General features: G+C 48.4%; 10 protein-coding genes across 10 annotated transcripts; 3 read left to right on the top strand and 7 right to left on the bottom strand.

Annotated features, from left to right (window-relative positions):
* Window positions 1-839: 839 nt before the first annotated feature.
* VTN00DRAFT_3403 (uncharacterized protein) lies at window positions 840-2,852 on the top strand (the record flags this gene model as incomplete). Its single annotated transcript, XM_069429717.1, has 8 exons — window positions 840-1,108; window positions 1,173-1,303; window positions 1,358-1,403; window positions 1,466-1,736; window positions 1,815-1,997; window positions 2,054-2,122; window positions 2,182-2,410; window positions 2,479-2,852. The coding sequence occupies 8 exons, from the start codon at window positions 840-842 to the stop codon at window positions 2,850-2,852; spliced, it is 1,572 nt and encodes a 523-aa protein (XP_069282784.1).
* Window positions 2,853-3,347: 495 nt separating this feature from the next.
* Window positions 3,348-3,797, bottom strand: VTN00DRAFT_3402 (uncharacterized protein; the record flags this gene model as incomplete). The annotated part of the gene is made up of 1 exon (XM_069429716.1): window positions 3,348-3,797. One exon carries the CDS (start codon window positions 3,795-3,797, stop codon window positions 3,348-3,350), a length of 450 nt encoding a protein of 149 aa, XP_069282783.1.
* A 2,156-nt stretch (window positions 3,798-5,953) lies between these two features.
* On the bottom strand, window positions 5,954-6,939 carry VTN00DRAFT_3401 (uncharacterized protein; the record flags this gene model as incomplete). The annotated part of the gene is made up of 2 exons (XM_069429715.1): window positions 5,954-6,517; window positions 6,577-6,939. 2 exons carry the CDS (start codon window positions 6,937-6,939, stop codon window positions 5,954-5,956), a joined length of 927 nt encoding a protein of 308 aa, XP_069282782.1.
* Window positions 6,940-7,654: 715 nt separating this feature from the next.
* On the bottom strand, window positions 7,655-8,527 carry VTN00DRAFT_3400 (uncharacterized protein; the record flags this gene model as incomplete). The annotated part of the gene is made up of 2 exons (XM_069429714.1): window positions 7,655-8,085; window positions 8,134-8,527. The coding sequence occupies 2 exons, from the start codon at window positions 8,525-8,527 to the stop codon at window positions 7,655-7,657; spliced, it is 825 nt and encodes a 274-aa protein (XP_069282781.1).
* Window positions 8,528-9,577: 1,050 nt separating this feature from the next.
* Window positions 9,578-10,192, top strand: VTN00DRAFT_3399 (uncharacterized protein; the record flags this gene model as incomplete). Its single annotated transcript, XM_069429711.1, has 2 exons — window positions 9,578-9,670; window positions 9,824-10,192. The coding sequence occupies 2 exons, from the start codon at window positions 9,578-9,580 to the stop codon at window positions 10,190-10,192; spliced, it is 462 nt and encodes a 153-aa protein (XP_069282780.1).
* A 1,656-nt stretch (window positions 10,193-11,848) lies between these two features.
* Window positions 11,849-12,891, top strand: VTN00DRAFT_3398 (uncharacterized protein; the record flags this gene model as incomplete). Its single annotated transcript, XM_069429710.1, has 3 exons — window positions 11,849-12,156; window positions 12,198-12,358; window positions 12,428-12,891. The coding sequence occupies 3 exons, from the start codon at window positions 11,849-11,851 to the stop codon at window positions 12,889-12,891; spliced, it is 933 nt and encodes a 310-aa protein (XP_069282779.1).
* A 534-nt stretch (window positions 12,892-13,425) lies between these two features.
* Window positions 13,426-14,817, bottom strand: VTN00DRAFT_3397 (uncharacterized protein; the record flags this gene model as incomplete). The annotated part of the gene is made up of 4 exons (XM_069429709.1): window positions 13,426-13,533; window positions 13,867-14,181; window positions 14,232-14,525; window positions 14,557-14,817. 4 exons carry the CDS (start codon window positions 14,815-14,817, stop codon window positions 13,426-13,428), a joined length of 978 nt encoding a protein of 325 aa, XP_069282778.1.
* A 429-nt stretch (window positions 14,818-15,246) lies between these two features.
* On the bottom strand, window positions 15,247-19,553 carry VTN00DRAFT_3396 (uncharacterized protein; the record flags this gene model as incomplete). The annotated part of the gene is made up of 3 exons (XM_069429708.1): window positions 15,247-16,556; window positions 16,607-18,446; window positions 18,618-19,553. 3 exons carry the CDS (start codon window positions 19,551-19,553, stop codon window positions 15,247-15,249), a joined length of 4,086 nt encoding a protein of 1,361 aa, XP_069282777.1.
* A 3,019-nt stretch (window positions 19,554-22,572) lies between these two features.
* On the bottom strand, window positions 22,573-23,163 carry VTN00DRAFT_3395 (uncharacterized protein; the record flags this gene model as incomplete). Its single annotated transcript, XM_069429707.1, has 1 exon — window positions 22,573-23,163. One exon carries the CDS (start codon window positions 23,161-23,163, stop codon window positions 22,573-22,575), a length of 591 nt encoding a protein of 196 aa, XP_069282776.1.
* Window positions 23,164-25,136: 1,973 nt separating this feature from the next.
* VTN00DRAFT_3394 (uncharacterized protein) lies at window positions 25,137-26,751 on the bottom strand (the record flags this gene model as incomplete). Its single annotated transcript, XM_069429706.1, has 3 exons — window positions 25,137-25,612; window positions 26,002-26,250; window positions 26,313-26,751. The coding sequence occupies 3 exons, from the start codon at window positions 26,749-26,751 to the stop codon at window positions 25,137-25,139; spliced, it is 1,164 nt and encodes a 387-aa protein (XP_069282775.1).
* Window positions 26,752-26,918: the final 167 nt, after the last annotated feature.

Genomic DNA, 26,918 nt, shown 5'->3' with positions numbered 1-26,918 from the left:
AACTAAATACGTAATATTTCTGCTCCATGATACTTCAGAAATGAACAGAAAAAGGAAAATTACCATTTACTTACTCTCTAAACCCTACATAGTAGGCGGAACTTAAAATCATCTGAATAATATTCTCATAATGATCTTGGCCCGAGGACTTGGGGCTGATATTTCAGGTGTTAACAGGGAAACACCAAGCGATCGTCAACGTTGGTTTGTCCATCACGCCAACTCCGAAGTCGGGTAGTATAATTGATATGTTAGCAATATGCTCATTGCTTCCGCGCTGATCTCGTCCGTGTGCCCGTCTCGATGTTTAGGCCGCAGGCTCTCATGGATATGAGAAACGTGCGTACTGCGTTTAGTCCAGTGGGGACCACAGGGACCACCACTGTAAGGTTCAAGGAGTGCAGTGCTACGGCGGAGTGTTCTCATTTTCGGGTCGAGGTTGGAGAAATGACTAGTGATCCCCAAACCAACATCCATAGTTGGAGGTAGGATCCACCATTACGAATGCAGAGCGCGTTGCTGATTAACTGACCTCAGGAGAACACCGAGACCTGATCCCCGACAATTCCAGGATATCGACACGGAAAAATGGCCTGATCGTCCTGGCATGGGTGGTCTGATGGCTTAACGAGACCCACGGGATTTCCGTTCCTTATCCTCGTGGTGGATTTCGACAAAGACTCGGTAACTTTAACCACGTAGGCGGGTTGATACCAATGTCTAGGGAGATTCATGGCTACATGACGAGCAAACCCTCTCATGAACGGGGTATTCCTCCAATTCGACCTTTTCCGTAGCACATTCCCGCGCATTCTCTCTCTCGCATTTCGTAAGACAGGATGAATGCGACTACTGTGCCGGATTACCTGGGTTTAACGACCCAGATCCATTTGGTTACTACACGGAATGATATTTTCAGCAATGGGCCCATATCCACTCTCGTGCTCCTGCTGCTGAGAATTCGGTTGTCTCTCATTGTCTTGGGCGTTGGGGCTCTTTTTACCCTCTACTCGACGCAGAAGACCAATACGCTGCACTTCAGGCACTTCGATGGGCGGAAATTGCAGCTACTTGAGAAAGATACTCGATATCTGCGTTTCTCTCATGGGTAAGACATTGTTGATATCACCTATGAGTGTGCGAGCTGATGAGAATCCTTCCTGGTATCACAGGCGAGAACTCTCAAAGGAAGGAGAAGAAAGATGCGGAGACGATCCTTATCTTGTCAAAAACGGATCTAAGCTCGAGCTGGTGCTATTCAATCCAACCCAGGTTCGAGATTTCTTTGATAAGGATGCAAGAGGTAATAATCCGTCTTGCATGTCTCTATTACTGACGCTCTAACCACTGAGCATAGACCATCGAAAAAAGCCAGACGCCAACATGGGCCAGTACTTCCTCCGGTAAGCGGCTGACTGAAGCGTTATCCCTGCTCAAAGCATGCTGACCGGTCCTTGACATGCAGGAGCTTAGGACAATGTGTCGGTGTTCAAAATGGAGAAAGATGGCACAAAACAAGGAGGCATCTTGAGGCACATTTCTCGGCCCCAGAATGCGCGTCAATGATTCTGGACTTTCAATCAGCCCTAGACGACTGGGCCGAAAAGCTCCCTGCGGATTTCGCGGCAAACTCAACCACATCCGATGGGTTTTTCGTTGACAGTGTCGAAGCCTGCCGCCAGCTGCCATTCCGCATGATCGCACTGTCCCTGTACGGAGACATGCTCACGGAGGAGGTATGGCGCTCTAATAATGATACCCCCAAAGCATAGCCAGGGATGATAGGCGGAGAACTTACGCTGCTATCACCACAGATCTATGAGCGACTGTGGGACTTGAACAAGATTCACGAAAAGGTCACAGAACATACCTTCTTTGGAACCTGGGAAAACATGCCGTTCTACCGTTATCTCCCGACGGCAGCAAATCGAGCTTTGAAAGACTATCAGCATGGCTGGAAAGAATTCAACTTACATGTCATCACTGAAGCAAGGAAGGTAAGCGTAGACTCCATCAGTTAACACATGTGGCAAGCTGACATGCTTGTGTTTAGACCGGAAGACAGTGTCGCGCGGAATCCATGTTTGGAACTGTTGAGAGCGGCGAGTTGACGATGGATATGGTACGTAGTCTTGACTTACGTTTCCAGGGCCAAAGCTAAATAGTTCTCGATGTTCGCAGTTCCTTCAGTCTCTTGATGAGGCCCTCTTTACCAATATAGATGTGACGTCTGCCCAGTTCGCGTACTCGTTGATCAACATCGGAAGGGACCCGACTACCCAGGAGCGGCTCTTAGCAGAAGTGCGATCCCTGTACGAGGAAGATATTTCAGTGGCGAACTTTGTCAGAAGGGAGGACACATTCTTTCACAAAACTTATCTGGAGATCCTTCGCAATAACCCTCCTGTGTGTAAGTATCTCACTTAGCTCCCGCGCACGCTTTTCCTTTTCCCGTACTTATCAATTTCCGATGTCTAGGGTTCTCCCTCCCCGAGACGACTGCGGTAGAGAAACGTATCGATGGCTTCCTGATCCCGGCAGGTACTACCGTGATTATCGACACCCAGCGCCTCAACAAAACCTCTCCCATCTGGGGAGAGAACGGGCACGAGTTCTGCCCTCGGAGGTGGTATCATATCACGAAACAACAGGCTCGATACAGCTTCCTTGAATACGGAATGGGGCCACGGAAGTGCCTGGGTAAGAATGTAGCGAATGTTATCATTAAACTCTTCCTGGTCACGGTCATTAGAGAGTTTGAGATCGCAGCCGGGAACGAAATCACTCGTATCAAGAGGGACAGGTTCACCTGTATTCCTGAGCAGGTTGTCATGTTCAAGAAAAGGAGATGAGCAGCTCAGCCAAGGTTATGGTTAGAAGGTAAATACCTTCGCCATCACTAAACGTGAAATTCATTGTACATGGATAATTCACAGCGTGACAATAAATAAAAGCTGATACATGAGGAGGATAGGGATCCAATTTCTAGTAATATGAAGAGCATAAGGCAGATGCAGAGGAAGTGGATGTGAAAATTTTTGATGTAACAATGGTATGGCTTTGCTGGCCATATAGAAGAAAGGAATATAGAATTAGGGAATGGGAACAAGAGGTACAAAAAAATTGTGATGTACAGTACATCAGGAATTGAAATAGGAGCAGTCCTGATCAAGTCGGTTCGGTCCTCCGCACTCCATCCTCGTTATATCCAACAGTTATAAGATAGGCCATTTCCAAAGTCAGATGCATGGGGATTTCTTGACAACTGGCGCCGCTTGATAGTTGATTGATCGAATATGCGATCCCGTGAATCCAGAAGTGGCTATTGGAGGATGTGGTTTAAGATCTCAGGTGTGAGGGATGCCGGACGTAGAGTTGTAGGGAATAACCTTGATCGTCTTCAGGAAATCGATCAGAACGGTATCGACGTTCTGATTGAGATCTTCACCGAGGGTCTCGACCACACATCCCACGAGAAGGGTCGTATTGAGGGTCGTTTCGGCGAAGTATGGGGCAACCTTGGCCGGGTTTCCCCACCAGATGACTTCCCAGTGAAGCCAGCTGAGTAGCACGTTGTAGCTGAGCGTGCCGAGTGCTTTCAGCTCGTCGATGTAGTGGTCCGTGAAGGGGTAGAGGCACTGGAAGAAGTCATCGATGTTGTTGCTTGCCGGAAAGACGGGGTTGGTGGGACCCGTAGGAGTAGGAGCTGCTGCTGTAGAAGAAGTAGTCGGAGAGGAAGGCGCAGCAATGGTCGACACAACGAGGCCGGCGACGGTAAGAGGAGAGAAGAACTTCATGGTGATTGACTGGGTGTTGTATTGGATGTCTGTTAACACTAACGAAAGGAACCAGTGTCCACTATGATTGAGTTTGGAAAAGAATGACGCTGGGTAGAGAAGGGAAGATGTCTTTTATATTAAACATTCCGGGCTTGTAGAATTTTATACAAGAGGCCATGCAGTGGACAGTAGGCACGGTACTGTACAGTCCAACCGACCCATACTGTCCTCCGAGCATCTCAGTAAGGCATCAACATCTGCTGGCAACCGTCAGAAAGCGGAGTAGATTTCCCATCTTGGCAAGCATCGAATTGGGATCGACGCTCAGTGGAGCCGCCTATCGTTCTTATCAGATAATCAGATAATCGGACAACGACCCACGGTGGGACAACGGTAGATATCAACAAATCGCAAGATGGACGACAACGTCGGTTATGCACGCCCGGAGCGGCGCAGGAGTTGACATCGGAGCCTCGATCCAGGCACGATGTGTAGCACTGGAGATACCCGACATCGGTCTGTCCGACGCAGAAGCGATGGAAACATGAAGCATACCTCGGCATCCCGTCTATCACAGTGGCAGGCAGTCACGTACCTGACCACATGGATGTACATGCATAAAGGTGTTGGGTACACTGTCCGGTTCATAGCATCTCAGGCATCTCCATAAGGTACATGCTAAATGGTGACAAAAGTGATCTTTGCGGCACTGAACGAGAAAACTCTCGTCAGACAGCGGTAAATGTATCTTGCAAAATTTCACAGTGTCAAGCTAAACGGTAAGCAATTTCAGGGACCACAAGGCTCTCTGCCCAATCTCCTCTTTGCACTACTTTCTTTTTTTGATGTGCCTGACTTTCTGTCTGCGACATCCGAGATGCCACTATCAGGGACAGGCTGACGAGTCTTCAATGACTACCACAGAACTTGTTTGCATGTGAAAATAAAGTTAAAATGACGACTTTACACTCGGGGATATTACCAACACGGTCCAAGTTCAAGATTTTAGTCTCAATTCTCTCCAGGTCAAGCTTCCGCCGCCTTCGGGAGCGGAGATTGACATGCACTCCGGAGATTCCGCGGAGATTCCGCGGATCGAGCCATTCCGCTGCTCTACGGAGTACGTGTGATCTTAATGGGCCTTATCATTCATGCGCACAAAACATTTCGTATTGGAAGGTATTCCATATGAATAATGGTTGCTAGGCTAATGTCTGAAACAATTCCAAAAACAAAAACGGCATCATCACCCGCTGTCACTATTCTCACTACGTCCAATGACTCTAATTTTGTACTCTTTTCTACCACTGTGCATATACTTTTGTTGCAAAGCTGAAGTAATGATATACATCTTAACTGAAATTCTCGCTCTCTCAAGACAAGGTCGACTCATATCAGGACTTCAGGATGGCTAGGGGTCGTAAGGCTGCCATAATTCCTCTTAGCCTGTACGGCGAAGCCCGAGAATTCGACAAGAAATATAGATCGGTTACGGCACCTTAAGCCAAAGCTTGATTTCGCTCTAGCTACTCCGGAGTGGGGGTTTCTGTCTATCTTGGTTGCATCTTTAAAGGGCAAAGCCACCTCTGCCCTGGTAACTATGGTTTCAAGTAAAACCCTAATCGATAGATCATGGCGTGGCAAACGTGCCTTGATTCCGGAGCACCACGTTTATGATGATCGGCGTCTACCGCGCATTCCGGATACCGCTTCGATGCCGACGTAATTTATATGCCTGAGATGAGGCTATCTCAAAACTTTAATAGGATGTGATTCCTTGTTAAGCACCAGCAGTGTTGGAGCCGTTGAAAAAGACGTCCTAGGAAGCAGGAATTATAAATTAGACATGACGCAGTTTTATGCTATCGATAAAGGCTTCAATAGATTTTAAAATGAGAATTTTTTTAATTAATTCATGCCCTGTCAAGCAAAGAATATAGTTCGTAGAACAGACATTATCCGCGTGCTTAGTTTGTCTTCCCTTCGTATTGGTAATGATGTATTTTATTCAGTTCTCGCAGTTAACTCAATGAAATATTGATATCATGATACATATATGAGGCTAGATATAGATAAAAGGGTTTTGGGGACGCCGATACTCATGCAGGACCCGGGACATATAGCATAGCCTGCCTGGCATAGTAGTAGTCCCCGTGAATAAATACTGCCTGATCTTAAGCCCCGTTTCTCCTACTCTTTGCATCCGCCTGGATCCACTCCTCGGCCTTGACTTTCCAGCTCTCTTCCCACCGCGACAGCGCCGGCCTGCCCTCGATCACGTCGTCGCTGCCCCACCGCATCCTAGCCTGATCGAGAGCTCTGTCCGTCTCGCCGTCCGGGCAGAGGATATAGAACGCGCCCTCGTCGAGTCCCTTGCTCAGGTATTCCGCAACCTGGCTCGGGTACCATGCCCCATCGGGCTTCTTGACTTCCTTCTCGTCCGTTGGCCCAACGTTCCCCATCAAGCCTGTCCAGGTCCAGCCGGGTATGAGGAGATGAACCGATATGTGGGACGTGGACGCGTCCGATCGAAGGTCGTATGAGAGATGCTCGGCGATGTGTTTCACGGTCGCCTTGGAGGAGTTGTACGCGGGGTTTGCGCCGCCAGGAGGGTTCGTGATGCCTTGTTTGGATCCGGTCAGGACGATAGACTTCGGTGACTTGTTCGGAGACGAGATCAGAAGGGGCAGGAAGACTGAGAGTCCGTTCAGAGGACCGAAGACGTTCGTGTCGAGGGTCTAAGATAAGAAATCAGCTTTAACCGCTCTATGCGAAGACTTCTCTCGACTCTACCTACCTTCTTCCAGTACCCGGTGTCAGTCCAGGTCTTTATCCTGCCACCCTCAAGCTGTCCCTCCGCTTTGAAACCCTTTCCTGCATTCAGCATCAACAGATCGACCTCCCCGAACTTCTCGGTGACTTCCTTGCCGAGGTCTGCCCAAGCCGCTTCATCCGCAACGTCTATCGTGTATGCCTCCGTCTTCAACGAGGGATCCAAGGCGGTCAGAACATCCTTTGCTTTTTGCAGGTTCGCACCGTCGATGTCGACGAGAGCAAGGTGCATGCCCTTTTCACGGCAGAGCTTGGCGGTTGCGAAGCCAACGCCCGAGGCCGCGCCCGTGATGAGGGCGGTCGCTTGTGAACGTAGAACAGAAGGCATCCTGCCGATAGCGAGACTGAAAAAGAAACCTGATATAATCAGTGGTGGTATAGCGATCTGGTCTCCTTGGTATCTTTTACGTTCGCAAGTTCGACCAGCCTGTCTTTCGTTGACGATGCGGGCGCCCGGCGTTTAGCGGAGATAACGGCGTCCTTCCCCGGACCCCGCCTTGTCCAACAACCATGGGATACTTCCTGAACTCGAGCATCTTGAAAGTATAAATATAATAAATCTGGTCTATGTAACTCACTGTCTAATCTCACACAATATATCGTGCGTCGACAAAGACAAAATCTTCGATGCTACGTCGCACTTTGACCAAGCTTCCTGTGTTGAAATATATCTCTTACACCCCGTGAGACCCTCGTATAATCTATTAAAATCAGTACGATTACCAAGTTATACGTTTATCCAGCTACTGATCAAATATGTCCGCTGTCCGTACAGAATACTAGCAACGTGGCTAGGCCAAGTAGAGTATGGAATTACAGTTAGGTAGTCACGATGCTGTGCAAGACATCGGCGTCGAGAAGAAGTATACCAGACGGTCATTGGAGAGCCTGAAATTTAGCACATTGATTGCGTTTGAGACGAAGAGAACGTTCCTCCCTGGTATAAATCAATGGGTCAGGGCCGATAACCTTTTTCAACCCGTATCGGAGGTGAAAGAATGATGACAGAGGTGGCTTTCCCATGCATATCACTTGATCTTTACCTATAGAGCCACTGCGTCCATTGCAGAGATTGCAGTCTGACATGCATCTCTGGACTCTACTTCTGCTTCTTGATGAGTGCTGAGCTCAGCAAATCGTCTCCTCCAAAAGTCCCAGCGCTCCTTAGAGTATCCTGGATTCCCTTGCCAGAGCTTCCATCGTACTTCACTGTCCTTGCATTTCTCTTCCTGGCAGGCATTGTAGATCTTCGGGCTGCAGAGCGTAAACCAAACAGCCGCCGTTGGGACAAGAGAAGCGACGGTGGTCTTCATCGTCTTTTTATCGTTGTTCTCCAGCGACATGGAGATGCTGGCGAGAGCGCGGTACAGGCCGCCATAGATCTTTCCGTTTGTCAGATATGCGGTCAATCCATTCAAGTTCCTCCATCGTCTGAGTGCTTCGTCACCCGGAACATATTCGAGAGGGCTGAGTCCTAGGGCAAGTTAGCACGCCGGTTTTGGAGGAACATGAACCAACTTACTGTGCCACCGTTCGGTCAAAAACATAGGAAGATGAGGAAGATCTTGCCAGACGCGCGAGCCGTCTTCCAGCGTGATGTCGCTTGGCAGCTGCTGCAGCGCCTTGATCAGGCTGATAAAGCGCTGCATCGGGACATTCCGGTAGTCGAGCTGGTAGGCGATTCTAAACATGAGGTCCCAGAACTCGGCGAGGAAGCTCCCGGGACTCTCTTTCTCGTCGTCGTTTCCTGGGCGGTTATTCGGGAAGAGGCCGTTGATCTGCTTGGCTGCATGTTGAGCGGACCAGGCCGAGTCTTGTGGGAGGTAGGTGGTGAGTATGTCGAACAGCTTGAGTTCGACGTCCCATTCACCGGGGTTTGCTTCGAGCTGAAGTCCGAGAGGGTTATTCACCGCCATTATTTCTGATCGATGGCAACTCCTGTCTGATCGGTTGATCCCTGTGTATGCAGAAATCTTACCAAAGCGGATTGAGGAAAGAAATTAACTGTGGGGATAATTTCAGGATGAGATCAGCTCATTTAAGCAGTCTCCGCAAGATAAAAAAAACGAACGAGGGCTTTGTCACATCATGGTAACACAAATGTAGAGCGGGAACTCAGCACAACAGACAGCCGCGGCTGAGCCAAGAGATGTCACAGTGTTTCTGCCCCCACTGTTGGCCTGAGGATTAGCAGTCTATGCAGGTCAGATTTGGCCAAGAAGTTAAGTTTGTTCGAGAGAGTAACCCTAAAGAAGTATAATCCTGACTAAAGAATAATACAAGGCATGCATTACCAATATATTTCTATTTATATCTACTCGCTGAACCTCTATAGAGTATTCTTTTTACAGGCTTATCACCAAAGGTTTCTGAACAAGCCATTGACTTCACTGCTTTGATGATATTAGGATATTGACATACTTTTCCTAGACTCTGTTAATTATCACAACGTCTAATCACTTTATGGATGCCTTCACAATAGTGTTGGTATAATATAGCAATGTCTCGAAGTTGAAAGTCCCGGGACCTTTGGTATTTGGTGAAGGGATGAATAGAACTGTGCTAGGAATGTCACCATTAGCCGTTAATACTGAAATCTGATCCAACAACGAAGCCCATCTTGGCTAGGATTATAATCCTCTGTTGAACAGGATGAGGCTGAAAGCATCAGACATGCCGAGATGTCATCATTGTCTTGTAGGGAAGAACGGATTCGGGTGATCAATTGTCGCCAAGCCTGTTATCCCAGTTAGAATGGTAATTGCTTGTACACATAATGTTTCAATGAGGAAAAGATAGCAAAGAGCTGAACGTATTCAAGCAGGGGGAGGAACTTTGAAAATGTATAAGATGGAGAATTGCTCCCTTCCACGAAGCATTGAGAACCGCATCTCCGAATCATTGAATCATCTAGATTACCTTGGACAGTTTTGCTTTATTAGTCCGATCTCAAAACATAATTCAAGATGGTTCCCATCAAAGTCAAATTCTTTCTAGCCCTCCTTGTGGGGACTGCTCTCGCTACACCGCTCGCAACTCCTGTGGAAGCTCGTGACAGAGTGTGTTCCTGTGTTTTTCGTTATATCTCGTTCTCAAGATTCCTCACTTATTATGCCCCGACCTTAAAGCATAGCGAGTATCTTACTCTTCAAGAACATCCAGGAACACCAATCCAAATGCAAGTTTGACAATTATACTTACATCCTAAATAGAGACTCACCTGCACGGTGGCCGGCAAGAAGGTGTCCTTCTCCGAAGACTACGCCAAATCGCTAGCCAAGAAGGCACCATCCGGGAAGAACATCCATACCGCCAGCGGATATCCACATGAATTCCAAAACCTGGACCATATCAAGTGGGACAATAAGGCCTGCATGTCCAAAAACGTCAAAACGCTCGAGTTTCCCATCCTCGAGGGCAAGAACCCAAAGATGTACCCGTGGAACAAGAGGCCGAGGGAGGAGCCGGGCCCGTGTCGCGTTGTGTACAGCGAGACCGATGGGCACTACTGTGGTGTCATGTGCCACAAGGACAGGAAGCCCAATGGTGACGATCAGAAGGGCTTTAACAGGTGTGTTTAGGGAGAGAACACATCTGCTCTGACTGCAATTGGTGTCAATTGGAAGAGGACAATTGTACTGTACACCGGACCTAAGTTGGATTAGATAAGAGAATTTAGTTAACTAGTTAACTAGAGAATAGCTTCTTGGATCTACACCTTTCTTCTATACGGTTTTCTATTAATTCTCCACTCAGGCCTAGTACTTTCTCTTTAATCAGCTCTTTCTTTTTCTCTCCTTTTATTATCAGACTGCATTGTTGTGACAGGGCTCAAGTTTTTCTCATTCAGAGGGATTGTGGCTCGTAAAATCCCTTTTTTTGGCCCCAGTCCAGGACCATGAAGAAATTTAGCAGTGAGAATAAGAAGATTCGGGAGGATGTAAATCCTTGGGGATCCTCCTGAATCGTGGGGGCTAGCGGAGGTCTTCAACAGCGCTAAATGGAGTACGCGACCACTAACATACTACCTAAGTATTGACACGGCCTACGAGTACAGACCACTCAGAGCCGCCAATCAACATTGCTCGGTTCCTGAAGACGGATCTATCGCATTGGGGGCGGACGGCTCTGCACGGGAACAGCCTTATGTACAGTATTGTGACAACATCGAGTTCGTCCGTGCAACACTGATTCGCGCTGATTGACACTTCACCATTGCCACCACTATAAGACTCAAACCTTGCTCCACACAGCACATGCATACAGAGTACATTCAGCTGAGGCTTGCATGATCAGATTTCCTTAGGGTAATTGACTGTTCCTTGTACACTGCATACCTATGGAGTATATCAAGGACTAACAATTATTTTGAGATTAGTACAGCTTATAGTTTTATATTGACAGTCCACATAACTACTCCTGCATAGGGCACAACAACATCTGCAAGCTATTACACATAAAGGAGCATACAGAAGAATGCTAAAACAGTCTGAAGGCTAGGCCAAGGCAATGTAACGTGACTTTCTCGTCTACCATACTACGTACAAAACAAAGACTTATAGGGCACAGTTATGCTAACCTGCGCATCTACTGTAATCCTCAGCCTTGAGAATTATTTACCCACTCCAGACAGCAACCATCATGACTGACGCCTTAGTGTTCAGAATCTCCGCTTGGCTCAGCCAAAAAGGGAAAACCGCAGGCATCTGTTCATGGGCTCCAACACCTGCCAAGAAGAATTACAACACCAGAGTGGAATTAAGGACTCCAGGCAGCCTTATACATACATAGGTTTGCGCCATAGCCCCCGATCCGATTTTTGTGCATTACGTGGCGTCGAGATTGAGCGGGGTGGCTGAGCGCTAGTGCTTATGCAACCACGATGATTCCATGCAGTTCACCATATTCGTTCTTGATCCCACTGCCTGGAATCCTACAGCTGCCTCACACGAGCTGAGGTCTACCTCTTGCCCAAGTCAGGTGCAGGTGGCCAATCTCTGACGGCATTAAGCTTTAAGGTGCTTGCTGCCCCAATCTCCCAAGGGTTTCTTTCCATTTGGCCCATGGATGGTGTTGATATAGTTCACGGTCAGTCATATGCTCTCGTGCGGCTTGGCGACAATATTCTGAGAAAGAATGAGGCTTGAGAAAGTATACAAGTCTCCCGCATCCCGGTGTCCCTGGGGTCATCGGAATACCCACCTTCCTTCGGAGCAACAGCACGGTCAAATTTCTACATGGCTATCGAACAGTCGGACGAGAAACCGCTTGATCTGCAGTTGTTCAGAAACGACGATGACGACGAGGACATATTCTACAAGAAAAGGCTTCACGCCTTGGTCAATGGCGATGTGACACCATCCAAGGCCGCTACTAATTTTGACGCCTGGATTGTTGACGAAGCCAACATGCGGCTCAAAGAGCTCATGAAGCGGCCGGATCCGAGGAACCTGACACCTGAAGAAGAAGAGCAGGGTATCACCCTGCGCTCAGTCGCACCAAATGGCAGCGGCAATATCGAGATGGTCTTTCAATCGATCGCCAAGTTGTGTTCGGCCTTTCCGCCGTATCATTTCGGACAAGCAGGATCATTCAATTCCTCGAGACGCTGAGAGCCATGCCGGAGCACCGAGTCCCTGATGGCGTTCCCGCAGAAGACCCCGATGATCAGGATCAGATGATCAGATTGTGGCCGTTTGGAGGAAACTGGATGGCCTTGGCTGAGGTGTTCCGCAGAGAAGCAGATGGTATGTTTTCCTGACTCTTGCTTGTCGACGGGAGGGAACCATGGCTGATCAAGATCTTTTGGCAAACAGAGTATTCGTATCCATATTCTGACATCGAGACTCCCGGCAGCGAAACCCAACTTCGCTGGCGCAACTGGCAATCCGCTATCGCGCGCATCACCGCTGCGGGCTTCATAGACTGCGGCTTTCTCTGCGCGCTGGGCGATATTCTCCCTTCCAGCCGCGACTATCCCGACGTTGAGAAGTGCAAGGTCGGCGGACCGAACAGGGTTGGCGGGGATGTGATTGCGGGGGCGCAGTGGATTATACGGCCGGACGAGGGTCGTTTCGTGTACCAGCAATGCAAGAAGGTGGAGAAGATTGATGGTCCCAGGGCGATGTGGAGTATGGAGAGGTGGAAGCAGTGGAAGGATCAGTTTGCGTTTGTCGCTGGGGATGAGAGATTCGATGCGAAAGCGCGACAGGTGGCTGAGTTAGTGGGTCAGAAGATGGTAGCGATCGAGCAGGAAGACGCAGAACAAAGTGCGACCTAAGACTGGCTACAAATTCGATTTTATGAACGATTACGGCTGAAGGACTACCGCTGGGAGATCCTTTGATATGTATATTCATCCCCATGGTCTAGTTGGCCTACCATAGAAGGCGATGCACGAAAACCTCTTGCCCCTGATATATATACAACGTATGGTATCGATTGTACCTGTCTCTGCTCCTTGTCTGTACTGTTAAGTAAGAACAACCATATCATGACCAGCTTCTCTACTAATATCACTGTAAGCGCCTTGACGATTGAACTGCGGGTTTTGTCATTGTTTTAGTTGATAGTAAGTCCATGGGTCTACCTATGCCAGAGGCAAGGTTTAAATTCTACCATGAGGTTTTGGTTGGTGGTTAGTTAACTGGATAAGCTGGCTCCCTGTTTCAACCGCCTGCAACTTCAAGAGAGGCTCAGATCGCTACCCAGAACCCTGTATCACATTCACGCAGAATGCTGTGTTGGATCCCTGAGGAGCATGAACAAGCAGCATTCAAGACTCTGCGACGGCTTACCTACTCCGCACGACAACCTAGCGTTGACGAAGTTGCTGAAATTCTTTGTGTGGATGTCGGCGATGTGCCCAGATTTGACCCTGAACGACGGTTCCTAGACCCTCGAGATATTCGTGAGATATGCCCTGGCATAGTGATCGCAACAGAGACTGACGATCAGCATGGTGACACGATGCCTGGAATGAGGACTCGACTGGCGTATTGCTCCGTCAAGGAATATGCTTTCATTTCTGCTTTGCTTTTTGCCCTTCTGTTAGCTTGTAGTCTCTCTTCCCTTCTGTACAGAACAGGACAACAATGGCGTTTGAATTGGGCGATGCAACGGCTTCTCGATAATTCCGAGAAACAAGTTCGAGTGCAGCATAACTTGCAGCATCGCATGGTCCGGCGTTTATGCCAAGGGACTGGAGTCGCTTCACTACCCTATCTGCCTCAATATCAGATATTAATACACTGACATCCACGCCTTTCTGGAGTATCGGCCACGCAATCGAGGAGACCGTCTCACAGTTGAGACCCGACATGATCATATTGTCAGTGGTGACCGTTATGGACACGCTGTCGATTAGGCTGGTCTTCAAACATGGTGCTGCGTCTGGCTCAACTGCCAGTACAGCGCACGGATATGGCCTGCTCTTCCAATAAGAAACCACGGACTGCGCAAATGATCCAATACCGACAGGAGCAACGGCAAAGTCCACGGTGCTCCCTGTGGCCTCGCGGACCTGCTCTTCAGTCTCAATCATCACTGTGGAGTAGCCATCGACGGTCCACTAAGAGGGATAAATTAAATAATGGCATTCGATGCAAGTATTCGGCATACCTGTGCGATTTCTGTGTATCCCTCAAATGCTGTATCTTGAATCAGAAGCCCGTTTGGCATTTCTGATTTGATTCTGGCTTGTTTGACAGTATAGTCGTAGTCTCCGCCAATCACTATAACTTGAGCTCCCTCACTGGAAATGAGATCCCGTGTCGCTTGGTCGAGGTTTGAAGGCACAAAGATGTCAGATTCTATTTTTAGAATCTTGGCCATCCGAGCAATGGCTCGTCCATGATTCCCGTCAGTAGCCGCAAAAAGCTTGATGCCATTCTCGCGTGCAGCTGCCCGAAGAACCTCAAAAGGAGACGTCAGTAGAACAGCCTACGGCTCGTGCGACAGAGTGGCAGGTAGCCCATGATGCCCCGAGGATCCTGAACGCAGGGAGATCCGCACGGTGGGACTCGTCTTTGACGAACACATGCCTCACCCCAAGTTCTCCTGCGAGCGAATCCACGCGGATCAACGGAGTTGGGGCAAAGCCTGGCAGGCGCCGATTATACTCCATGATCCTGGCGTCAAAATCCGGATCATGGTGCCAGGAACGAGCCTTTGGGTTGACGTAGATGCCCGTGCGACCAGGTCCCATTCTCGAGTGTGCGAAGAAAGACCGAGCACGGAGTAATGCAGGGCAAGAACTTATGATAATTGGATCCTCTGGAGAATTTGTTATCTTCAGGTCCCAAATCAGCGACGAGGTGTCACACACGTACTTCGGATTACGGCAGGCTCTTCAGACCTGAGGTCTGGAGGGTCGAGAACTCGAAAATGCCCCGGAGATATATTACTAGAGAACTAGTTAATATATAGAATATCTACTTTCAGATATGATAGAATTATCTCTAACTTAAACTAAATGTCTACCTACTTAAATGGATCATGGTTTTTAAAAGTTAGATTATTTAGAATGTTATAATTCCTCATAATCTATATAGAATTAAGTTATATGTTAATTATGGCCATAGCTGTAGTATACTTCAAATAAAAAAAATTATCTATTAAGCTACTCTATAACAATCTAAGTCTGCTTAAGTGTTCTAAAATGCTGCTCATCAACTTGTATTCCATTAAGAAGCATGCCAATATGAGATCTATCCGTTACCTGGCCTCTCCTTCTTAGCGCCATAAGAGCTCTCAAAAATGCCACTGGAGACTGGCTAAAGCGACACTCGCTCCACATGTTGAGATCGTACTTTGCCCTGTGCCCGGGGTTGATAAAGCCATCACTGGCTATATCTACACCACGATCCGGTGGACTGTGGCAAAGACCCAGAAAGCGACACAGAGAGACATAGTTGTCATAAGTTCTCCAATAGAGCTGACCGGCAAAGATGTTGAGATGCATGACCAGACTAGGAGGAGGAGATATAGAACCTTTCAGGATGGCGCAGAAATGCAGATCCTCTAACGGGCATGAAGACACGTTGGTGCGCGGGGAGTATACATGCAGATTCACTGCCCGATGCCGCCGTATAGATGGCAGTAATTCATTGACTTTGTACGGACTGAGTATCACATAATGCCCCTGGACGCCCTCGCCGCAGCTTGCTATCCACTGAACCGGCCTGATATAACTATCAAGCACCTGGTCTTTGGGGGCCTGGACCGTGCGAGCGAAGTCAGTTGTGACAAGAAGACATCCCAGCCATCCGTTTCTCTCAAAAGAAGTGAAAGCGCTTGTGGAGCTGAGAGACGCGAACGCCGACCGAAAAGCGATAGAGGACCTATCCAGAATGCCTTTCTTGATGAAGCATCTCACATCACGATCTACGCTGTGCTCTTGAGGCTCCAAAGGGGGTGGATTCTCAACTTCTTGTTCCCACTCGTTCTTGGGCGACAGCTCACGCTCCTGCATCTCCTGCAGTGTTGCTTTGTGGAATGTGACCAGGGAAAATTCTTGACATGTATGTCTGATTATATCAAGCTGCGCCTCCTGTCCAGACAAGGAGGGATCTTCGGTATCCTCCTTTAGCAGTAGTTCCTCCCCTGACATGGGTTGATCAAGGCCGTATCGCTGCTCGACGCTCAATGCCTCAGTCTCAAGGAAACTCTCTGCAATTGTCCTGAGATCCTCTGTATCTGTGCTGTTCGCTAATTTCGACCATGCCACGAAGTGACGCTGGTAGCGTAACCCTTGTATTGCCCACAACAGGATGCACATCCTTGTATGCGACCATGTCTCATATATGCTCCATGCCAGAACATCAGCTATGTCGATCTTGTCACTTAGATCCTTGCCACAGGACTTCAGAATCTTTTCTTGTACCTCCATAGGAGTGCAAAAAATGAGAGATTGGCCCTTTCCAAGTTTCTGCATCCGCATACAGGCTGCTTCTGAGTCAACATGGGAGGAGTAGCTAAGGTTATGTGAAACGCACCTTGAACAAGTCTGTCTCTAGTAAGACCAGGGCCAAGAGTGACCGCAGCCCGATAATATGTAGGAAGCTGGAGATCGGTCCCACGCGTGTGAGCCTCATCGAGATAAACCAAGCATTGGTCCATCTGCTGGGAAAACGGGGAGGCTTTCAGCATTTCAACCTCTCCATCCCGGCTTAGGACCGAGAGCTCATCCAAATCATTGAAGAAAATCACAGCCTGTGCTTCTGACTCTGGTACCAGTGCAAGCCATGCACTTGCCACTTGTTCATTTTGAAGTTCAAGTACTTGCGCACCGACATCCAGAATGACATGCACTGGCGGTTTCGATGCGACAACCATCCGCAACAGTGTGTCTGCATCCAGGTATCTGCTGCCATTGTGTGGCAAGGGCTGGAATGAGTTCTCCGATCGCAACACATGGCCGAGCTGCAGCGCGTTGGTGTGCATCTGTTCAGGGAGCTCACATTGCTGAGCGTCCAACGGCAGAACATACCTGCTATCATTGGTGCCACTGAATCCTGTTGTCAGATGCACCTTGGACCGCGCTATGTTCCAACCGGACGCTGAGATCTTTTGGGGGAATTCCTTCATATAGGCTGGAAAGACCACCTGGGACATGTAGAAGTCAATAGTGGCTTTGGACCGCCGCAGTGGGGGGAATAGCTGCTCCGAACATTGCATTGGATCCTTCAGGTTGACACCTGTGAGCCTATGCAGACTTGGAGGTAAGCCCGTTGTATCTCGGACCCAGAGATCGTACTCTTCCTGGGCATGGTCACATAGCAAGAGCCTCTCAAACGTGATGCGCAGTTGTTCATCCGAGAGGCCGGAGGCATAGTATGCCAAACACATCAATGCAATAGTAGCATCCGGATGGCTGAACTCAGCACGCGGGGCGGGTGTATCCTTCACCCAATACAGCACAGCCAGCATTGTTCGTGACAGATCATGTCCGTAGTTGACTCTCCAACGCTTTTGCTCCAGGGCAAAAGTCAGGACCCCTCCGGATATGAGACCTCTAAGGAGAAGTAGACTTGTCCTGGTGGATACTTCTCCCCAGGCTCGCCGATGCAAAAGATCCATATCGGCTTCTGCGATATCCCGGTTGGTGATAAATCGCAGCATGGCATCTCGCACATCAGACGAGAAGAAATGCAGTGGCACCCCAGGAAGACCTGAAGTGCAAACCTCAGCAGCAACCTTCAAGAGAAGAGTCCTTCCAGCGCGTGTTTGTAAAACTCGGACGCACGGAGGACTGCCAGGATGTTCACCCTTCACTTCAAGTCCTCCTGGATATTCCTCAAGAACAGTGTTCGCAAATCGGGATACAAGTCCGAGAAGGGATTGGACAATAGTCCAACAGTCCGGACTCATGTCTATGGGACGCTGTGTACCAATAGTGTAAATCAACTCATAGTTGACGTTGAGAATCTCGTCGCTTTCGTCCAGGATGTCGCAGGAATTGTTCTCCAACCAGAGCTGCATCTGGACCATATGCATCCCTAGGTCCTCCTTTCCGGAGATGAGTTGTTCGAGGCCCATGAGTTCAAAGGAGAGCAGATGATCCGGCTGCACAAGTAGAATCCCTCTGGCCTCCATACACTGGCGGCAGAGCTCGCGAAGTTGACGAGCTCGGGAACCATCAAAGCGGAGTGAGCGCGAAATTGGGAATTGAAAGATCTGATGGTTGAGGAGACTACCGACTCTGCTAAGCAGCACATCAAACATCTGTTTCAGAAGGGGCCGAAGGACAATCACACAAGTCAGCTTTGCCCCATCCGCCAAAGCTGCAGCAATCATGGGGACAATGACAGATGATTTTCCCTTGCCCATGTTCAACTGCATGATCAAGTTAGTGCCTGATGAAGGGGACACCATTTCTAGCGCGATTCAGGCCTGTTGCTCCCGAATCAAGATATTGCTCTCCACCTCAAGAACAAGCCATTCTGGATACTGCATCGGGTCCCACCCTTCATGGCCGCAGTTTTTCAGTTCTCTTGTCAAACTCACCAGGTCATTGATACATGCGACAAGGCGTTCAGCACGTTGTAGGGTCGTCAAAGCTAGGGCGTACTGGACGAGAGCATACTTCCACCCATCCGTTAAGATGGCATGTTCGCCTGGCACAAGATGATGGAGGAGTGAGGTCGGAGACAAGCGTGGCCATAGACCTGCACGCATCACAATTTGATCTGTGATGGAACAATCTGCCTCCAGGTTGGCATGAATAGAGTGGAATACACCGTCAAGATTCTTCCTACACAGACCTAAATATGCCTCCAGCAGCAACTTTATGCCCTCACATCTTTCTGGAATAAAATCCACGTCCTTCTTTTGGCGAAGACACCTAAGACTTCTGAGAAGGTTATTGACATATTGCTGCTCATAGCCTTTGGAACAGCGGGAGCCTATGCGTTGCAGCAGCATTTCCAGGCTGTTATCGTTGCTCTCATTTTGCTCTTTTAGAAAGACTACATGCTCAAGATCCAATGAAGGAGGCGCATTGGTCGGCGGCGAAGGTTTTCCAAATACGCTCATGAAGCTGACGAAAGCCCACTTGGGACTATATGAGCATTTAGGGATCTGAAAATGATGTCGGAAGCCTGAGGGCTGAGCAGCCGGATGAAGTCCGTCCAGGACGCTCTGAACCTTCTGTATGTAAGTCCTGAACTCCGAATTCCGACGCCAGTGGTAATACCACTCCCTTACATCTGTCACAGCACAATGAAAGGATATGTATTCGTGACAGTCCTTAATCTGAGGAGGCTGGAATTCTATGGCAGGCCATTGCTGCATGATGCTGTCCACAAACAAATCAATCTTCTCTTCCTTTGCTGCTTTATGTTCATCCCTGCGCCGTCGTTCAGTGTCGTACAAAGTTTCATATGGACGCGGCGGTAAATGTGCCTCCGGGCAATCATAATATGAATACGAATTATCCTCCATGATGCTCTGTAACTGGCTTCTTGTTGGTACATATCCTTTGGAAAGGTCAAAAGGAGTCATTTGTGGCGGCCACAACGCTCACATTCTGGGTACAGTGGCGAAGGCCAGCAGTGTTTCAATCAATCCTTGCCGCGAGAAACGCGAAAACACCAGCATGGATAAGAAGAACATAACTCAATATTTATGCTCATTCTCCCGGCAGCAAGTCAGTACTTGTGTGAGCGTACACCATTCATCCAGGAGGAATTCCTCAACACAATCTAGCAGGTGTGAGCTGTATCCCAGCCGTGCGAGTTTACTGGATTGCAGGTCCGGGCCTCGAAGAGGCTTTTGCCAAGATTCAAGAATAGAAAGGAGTTGGCCTTCTGGGCTGAGATTAACCGACCAGGCGTCAACTAGACTTGAAATCCAGCGGGCCTGAGACTCACAGTGCCCTTGGGGGACATAGTCCCGGGAATCATATATGGCGTCATGCTCATAAGTGAAATCCGCGGCTCCAAAGCCCGCAACACGGAAGGCAGAATCACAGATAGATGCCCTTCCCAGGAGATGTGTATCGGTAACTCCGAGATCAGCATCCAATTGAGGCTCACCAAAGAGAGAATGGTGATCACAAGCAGAGTGCCACAGTGAGGAAGCCAACATAAAAAACACGTTATGATGAGATAGCGGCGAAAGGTTGGTCCATTCCTCTTTGTGCATCACGCGCAGGTGTCTGGGATAGTACCATCACTGTGGGGTCAGTTGTGCTATGTGTCTTAAGATCTCAAACTCCGCTTTCCCGTATCCGTGAAGGGAGCGGGTTGAGGCTTCACGCAAGACAGCAAGGGCTTGCTCTGTGCCAGTTTTGCTGGTCAGGGTGTCTGGTAAGCAATGTGCAGTGGTTGCATGGAGATAGCTCTTGAACAGTTTGCTTATAAGACTGCCATTGTCGACAAGTCGACCCAGGAGTGTGTCGACCTGGAAGTGGTGATATGGAACAGACTTATGACCACTAGAGTCGATAACCACACATATGTGATGTTCTTTCGGTGAGAAATGTACCATGCTGTGGGGAACAATAACACTGCGTGATCAGTGTCCTGGATGATGAAGCACCAATTTCATTGTAAGCCCGGTAAATGTCCCGATGGACTGATTTCTATCCACGATCATTCCACGGAACTGTTTTGATTCAAGTTCCTGTCCTTTATTGTGAAGGAAGAAGTCGAGCTTCATGCGCGGCAGCTGCACGTCAACTGTGCCGTCCTGCTCATTGAAAAACATGTGGATATGCTCCATCGATTCCAATGAGCCTAGAACAGAATTGACAGCCTTTGCTGTTGGGCTAGCAATATCTATGAGAGTTGACTTTCCACACATGAGCATTTGTCCTCCCCGTCCGTCTGGCTGCATACACCAATTCGCAGCAGACAAATTCCAAGGATCTGTCAACGGGCGCCATTTGATTACACCAGATTCAAGATCCCGCCAATGCGTGTAGTTGTTGACAAATGCTTGGGGAAAATCACCCTGTAGAGCATGAGTAGGTATCAACTCACAGGTGCTTCCAGACTTGCTAGCACAAATAATAAGCTCTGAGCCAACCATGCACAAATGCACCTGTTTCTCGTCAGCTCGCGAATCGTCCACTTGGAAGGTCATAGACAGGTACAGACCTGCCATCCAAACAGTTCATGTCTGATCTCGAACGCCATTCCTGTCATAGTCAATGGGACAATGTCGAGGATTTTCTAAAAGACATATACGAGTCAGCGATTTATCAAATGCCAACAAGGATAAGTGTTATGACCTCCCCAAATAACCGTCGGTATGACTCGTGCCTCTCATATGGTGTCGGAAGTCGTGAGAGAGGCAGACCATTGACAAGCAGGCTACCATCCAAAAGGTCGTAGTGGACAGGCAAGGATATCAACCCATCTTTGCCGCGAGTCTTTGTTGTAACCCATCAGTCCTGCGGGGGAGGAAGAGAGTGCCACAGGTCATCCGGCTCATAGCCAGCCCAGAACCGAGCGACAGCGATGTTGAGTCCCAGACTAAGATACCAGATCCTTTCTCTCAGAAATGGCTCAAGTGCATGATTTAGACGTCAAAACTGGAGTAGTAACCTCCTCAATGGCTGGGGTAGAGTGTCCGTTCGCGCTGGACAACGATGGTTTATGATGATTGAACACTCAAGAAACACTGCAAAGTCATTATCTGTTGTCATCATGGAAAGAAAGTACTGTTGATCGACGTTGAATGTCCGGTGACATGTCAACGCAGCCTTGAGGATCTGCATGCTCAACTGCTGCCTCTGCTTGTCTTGCTCAGCTTCCCACAGCTTCTGGTTCAAATCGCGAGTCCACTGCAAGGCAACTTCTCCCGCACGATGAAGGAATGAAAGGCAATCCTTGAGTACATCTGGGCAGGGTGACAAGGACAGCACTTGTGCTGCCAGATCAACAAGAGTGCGGCATGCGGTGGCACCTTGCCAATTATTCTCCACAGTTCCTAAAACATCATTCAATGCCTGTATCAGGGATCTACTAAAGTCTTCCTCTTCCAGATCCAAGTGGCTCTCCCGATAGACACCTTTGTTTCCGCGGCATCCTGCCTGCCAGATTGCTTGGACAATCAGCCTATGCGTCTCTTCGCGACTGAAGTCTAAATTCGCGCTGACCAGTTCACGAGCTATATTTCTCCACTGCAGTCGATGGCCCGAACGTAGCGTAGCAAAATGATAATATTTATGAAAATTCACTCCTGTACATGCATCTTGGTTTGCAAGCACTTGATTTGAGGTATGATGAGTAGATTGCAATGCACATTGTAAAGTCTTGAAGGGTCCTTCTGGAAGTGTGAAAGTGCAATTTCGACAAATGTCACAATGGTTGAGATCTGCCGTCCAGTTCTGTGACGACGCATCATATAGCCTGTAGCACAATCCATTCAGCACACAGATGTTCTCCTCAGTGGCAGTATAAAGCTCGCAAATGCGGTAGTATGCCTTCACAAACAGCTTCACAGAAGAGGCCAATCAAAGCCTGCCAGGTCTTGAGCGGGCAAAATGCTTGAGGGCGTCATAATCATGCAGATGATATATTTTTCGCCCGGTTTCGGATTTTGAACTGCCAGGGGTACACACATCAATTAGGATGCAATATGTCGTGTCACGCCATCTGGTGAACTCAACAGGCGCATCAAGTTCAAAGATGGCAGATTTCATGGCGGCGGTCTCCTCTGGAAGGGGCCACTCATGGACCTCAATCATGAGGCTACGCGCCTCCCTCTCCAGATTACACTTTTGACACGCACTGTCATGTATCCAGGTAAATTGACTGAGGGAGTCCCAATGAGGAATGTATTGGCAACTTAGTGACTTAGATTCTTGTATCAGGCGATTGTATTGCTGTTGCTTTTCTGTGAGCTCTGCCTTCTTTCTGGACCTCTGCTCTTCAGCATCGCTCTCGATCTTGGCCCTCAAGGCCTCATACCGGGATAAATCATCAAAATAGCGCACGCCAAAACTTTGTTCACTGACAGCAGACTCAAAGATGAACTTCAATGACCAGCGTGCCGACCTTCGTCGCACTCCCAGATACTCTTCAATGCTCCAAAGTCGCTCCATTTGTGCTTTCGTTGGTGTCAACAACGGCTCAAACAAGGATGACAGGAAGGGCGGCTGGTATTGTCTCAGGAGCGGGATATGATGAACGGCGCATCAATCCAGGGCAACCCACATGTCCATGCAGGTAAGAATCATGAGTGAAAAATCATCCGGACGGGTGATATATATCAGGAGAGCGATGGAGATGTAAGTGTCAAGCAGATCCGCCAGCGAGACACAGCTTGTTACAGACTGGATATTTGCAGCCAGCCAGAATCCAAGGTGATCTGTGGTCCACAGCTCTACATCTGCCAGGAATATTTCAGTCACAGCCTCACCGAGCCCGCTTATAGCAGTTTGGAGACTGGGAAGCTCGACACTGGACTGCAGGGGTCTCCAAGGGCAGTCAGGATTGAATGACAATGAAGGAGCTCTTGTCAAGAGGCCAGGCATGGCATTTTTAAGGTACGGATTCAACTTCCTAAGAGATAGTTGACAATCCTTTGCAAAATTCAGTGCGGTAGGGTTCCAGTATTTTGCGATTCCTCAAGGGTCAGGTTCCTGTTCCACTGCAAGCCATCTCCAGTCAAGTTCTTCTCAGACCTCCCTGATGACCTCGTGCACGCGGTATAGCCAGGCCGATGTATCAGTGAGGCCAAGCTTCAGCATGCGACGACTGATCTTCGCACTCATGATAAACAAAGTATCACTAGGTAACGCAGCTTGAAGAGCATCCTGTAGGATCCTGCTCATGAAGAAGATCATGAACAACTTATACAGCTTATATCCCTTTTGTCTCTCAACCTCTTCATTCGAGTCCATCAGACTTGTCTGTAGCCCAACACGAACAAGGAGCCATAAAGGGGAGCGCCGCCAGGGCTTGAAGGCGTCTTTCCAGAGGACGTCATCTCACATACACTTGTGGATGCGGTTAGTGATGGCGGGCTCACCAATGCCGTGAAGAATTCCAGTCAGCATCTGAGTAACGAACATCGGACTCTCCGTATCTCTGACCTCGTCAACTCTGGTACTTGCTTTAAAGGCAGTTGGCCGCGCTTCAAGTGGTGTTTTGACGTCAAGCTGAGTCAGAATCTGTGAAAAAGCTTCTCAAAATGTACTATCCGCGACACAGTCCAATTTTACAGAGATGGCTGGCCCTGGGAAGAACCAACACAGCTGGCCTTTTGTTTCTGTCACCGCGGCTGCTGTCGCTGCAATCTCAAAGGATTCAAAGGAGAACCGATTTGTACGCCTTCAGATTATAAGACCAGCATTCTGTTTGACTATGTGAAGAATAATGAATTCTGTGGATCAAATGTCAGCATCAATTTCTCGCTCCACTGCTGGCTCTACATGATACCTCCAGTAGCCATCTGCTTCAATGCACGCCCAAACTTTTCACCTGAAAATTTGCTGCCCTGCTCACGCAGCTCAAGCATGCCCTGGAAACACTCTGTGCAAACAGACCATCTGGCGTTGTCTTCCTGGGGAAGAAATGATTGAAATTTCTTCATTGCATCTATTAACTTCTCTAGTAGAAGTACATTCATATCATGATCACTGTCATCTTTTTGCGGCAACTTTGGGGGAAGGAAGACATGGTTGATAATGTAATTTAATATTTTTCTTCGATCCATGCTTGTCGAACCAATGTGCAAATAAGCAATGTCAGTCAAAAGGAAACGAGCAAAAGTGCGGCGATAAAAGGAGAAAAAAAAGAAAAAAGGGGGGGGGGGAGGGGAGTGCAGAGGAGACTGTAATAGATAACATCCAGAGTCATGTATGATACCGCTCGCCTGTTGTCATCGCCCAATCTGAAGACTACACTTGTTAACCCAACCCCACCCAACCTGCAAGCTGCCTTCGCTTTGTTGAAATTTCATAACCAACCATATATCGCGAAGATTACAAGTCTAATTTCACACAGAGCTTCCCAGATTCATAAGTGAATGGCGCTTTGGACCACCTAATTATAATGAGAGGATAGGCATGACTTAGTTCTCAAATTCGGAGAAGATATCGGCCTGTGCTTGTGCGAATTCTCTCATGATTGTGTCTTGTCTGGCCTCTGACCTCAGCGTGATCCTGCAAGGAAACAGGTTTGCACACACTAGAAAGCCTTCGCTGTATCCTGTCACCGGATCAACATCCGGCTCAATCACCTTACCCGCTTCATCAACTTGTTTGTCAAAGGAAAACGCCCAGAGAAGCTTAGAAATGGCCAGAAAGAGATTGCGCTCCCCAAGATGGATGCCAGGGCACAGCCGACGGCCCGCACCATATCCATAGTGGTTGTGCATCTTGTAATCGGCCGAGGCTGCATATTCGGGGGCCAGCAGAGTCTGACCAGCATAGTGATCCGGGTCAAAAATCTCAGGATTGGGGAACTGAGCCTCATTGTGGTGAAGTCCCCATACATTGATAATAAGAATTGTTCCCTTGGGGAGGAATTTCCCATCTACCCACTCATCTACAGATCGATGCCAGTTAGTATTCTATCATTGAGGATTTTATCGTTGTTGAGGTTGTCCATACTGTCCGCCAGACAGTGAGGAAAGCTAAGGGGAGTGACCGGTCGCCATCTCATCACTTCCTTGACAACGGCGGCTACATATGGCAGCTTTGAATAATCAGACCATACCGGTGATCAATCCTCTCCAATAACGGCGTCGATTTCTTTCTGTGCCTTCCTTTGAATTTCCGGCCATTTTGTCAGCGCCTGTATGCAGGCGATGATGATCAACAAGGACGTATCAGAGCCTCCCTCCATCATAACACCTCTGAGGAAATACAGCTGATGTTGGCTGAGACCAAGCTTATCATTCTTGTCAAGTACTCTGTCCATGAATGAGTCCTTACTTCCCACCTTCTTGCGACGAGAAAGAACATGGTTCACCATGTCACTGTAGAGTGACTCCATCTCCTTCTTGACCTTTGTTGCCCGCGACACCCAGTTCCCGAGAAACCGTTCTGGAATCAGTTTTAGAAAGGGATATGTATCCACTGGCGGCGTGGCACCGGTCTCCATCACTTTAGACCAGTTTTCCATTAAGTCATAAAGCCTCGTCATGTGGGGAGTATCATAAGACGGGGACCGGGTACCAAATACTGTAACAATCATGTTTGACCAAGGAATGATTTTGGCATCATCAAGGGCAGGCTCCACTTACATATACTCATGACGACGCTGTTGCTGAACCTCTTCAGATGAAGAATGTGATGTTCTGGCGCAATGACAAAATCCTGTAGCATTTGAATAGCTTCCGCGTTTTGGATTGTAATATGTTCCTTCTCGCATATGGATTCCATAAAGTCCTCATGGATCAGTTTGCGAAATAATCTCCAGGTCGCCCCATATTCCATCACCAAGAGATGATCTCCACCAGTTATGATCCCTTGGGAAACGTATGACGGTGGTCGGTTGCTCGACACAGCGCTTCTCTTATCAATAAGTTCCCTGATAATTCGACAGTCTGTAAGGACGACGGCTGTTCCCATTCCAAGCTTGAGTGAAAACATGCCTCCATATGTTTTAGCCAGCTCGGTGAATCTAGCAGTAGCAAAGTAAGCAAGAGACGTCTGGTGTGGTGGGGAGGGCTTTGATTCCATACTTGAAATGTGCACCTTTCGTTGGTATTTGATGGAGATTGCCAATGAGAGGGAGCGTTGGCGGGCCTATTAGCATCTGTTATCTGTAGTTCTTGTAGATAAACGTGGACAAATACCATGAGGATAGTTGCGGCCTCTTCTGCCAATGAAGAGGAATGAGTATACAA

Source organism: Thermoascus crustaceus (genome assembly GCF_041956765.1).
Source record: "Thermoascus crustaceus strain CBS 181.67 unplaced genomic scaffold VTN00scaffold_15, whole genome shotgun sequence".
Classification (NCBI taxonomy): Eukaryota; Fungi; Ascomycota; class Eurotiomycetes; order Eurotiales; family Thermoascaceae; genus Thermoascus; species Thermoascus crustaceus.
The sequence above is the reverse complement of the archived record's forward strand: the minus strand, read 5'-3'. Positions and strand labels throughout refer to the sequence as shown.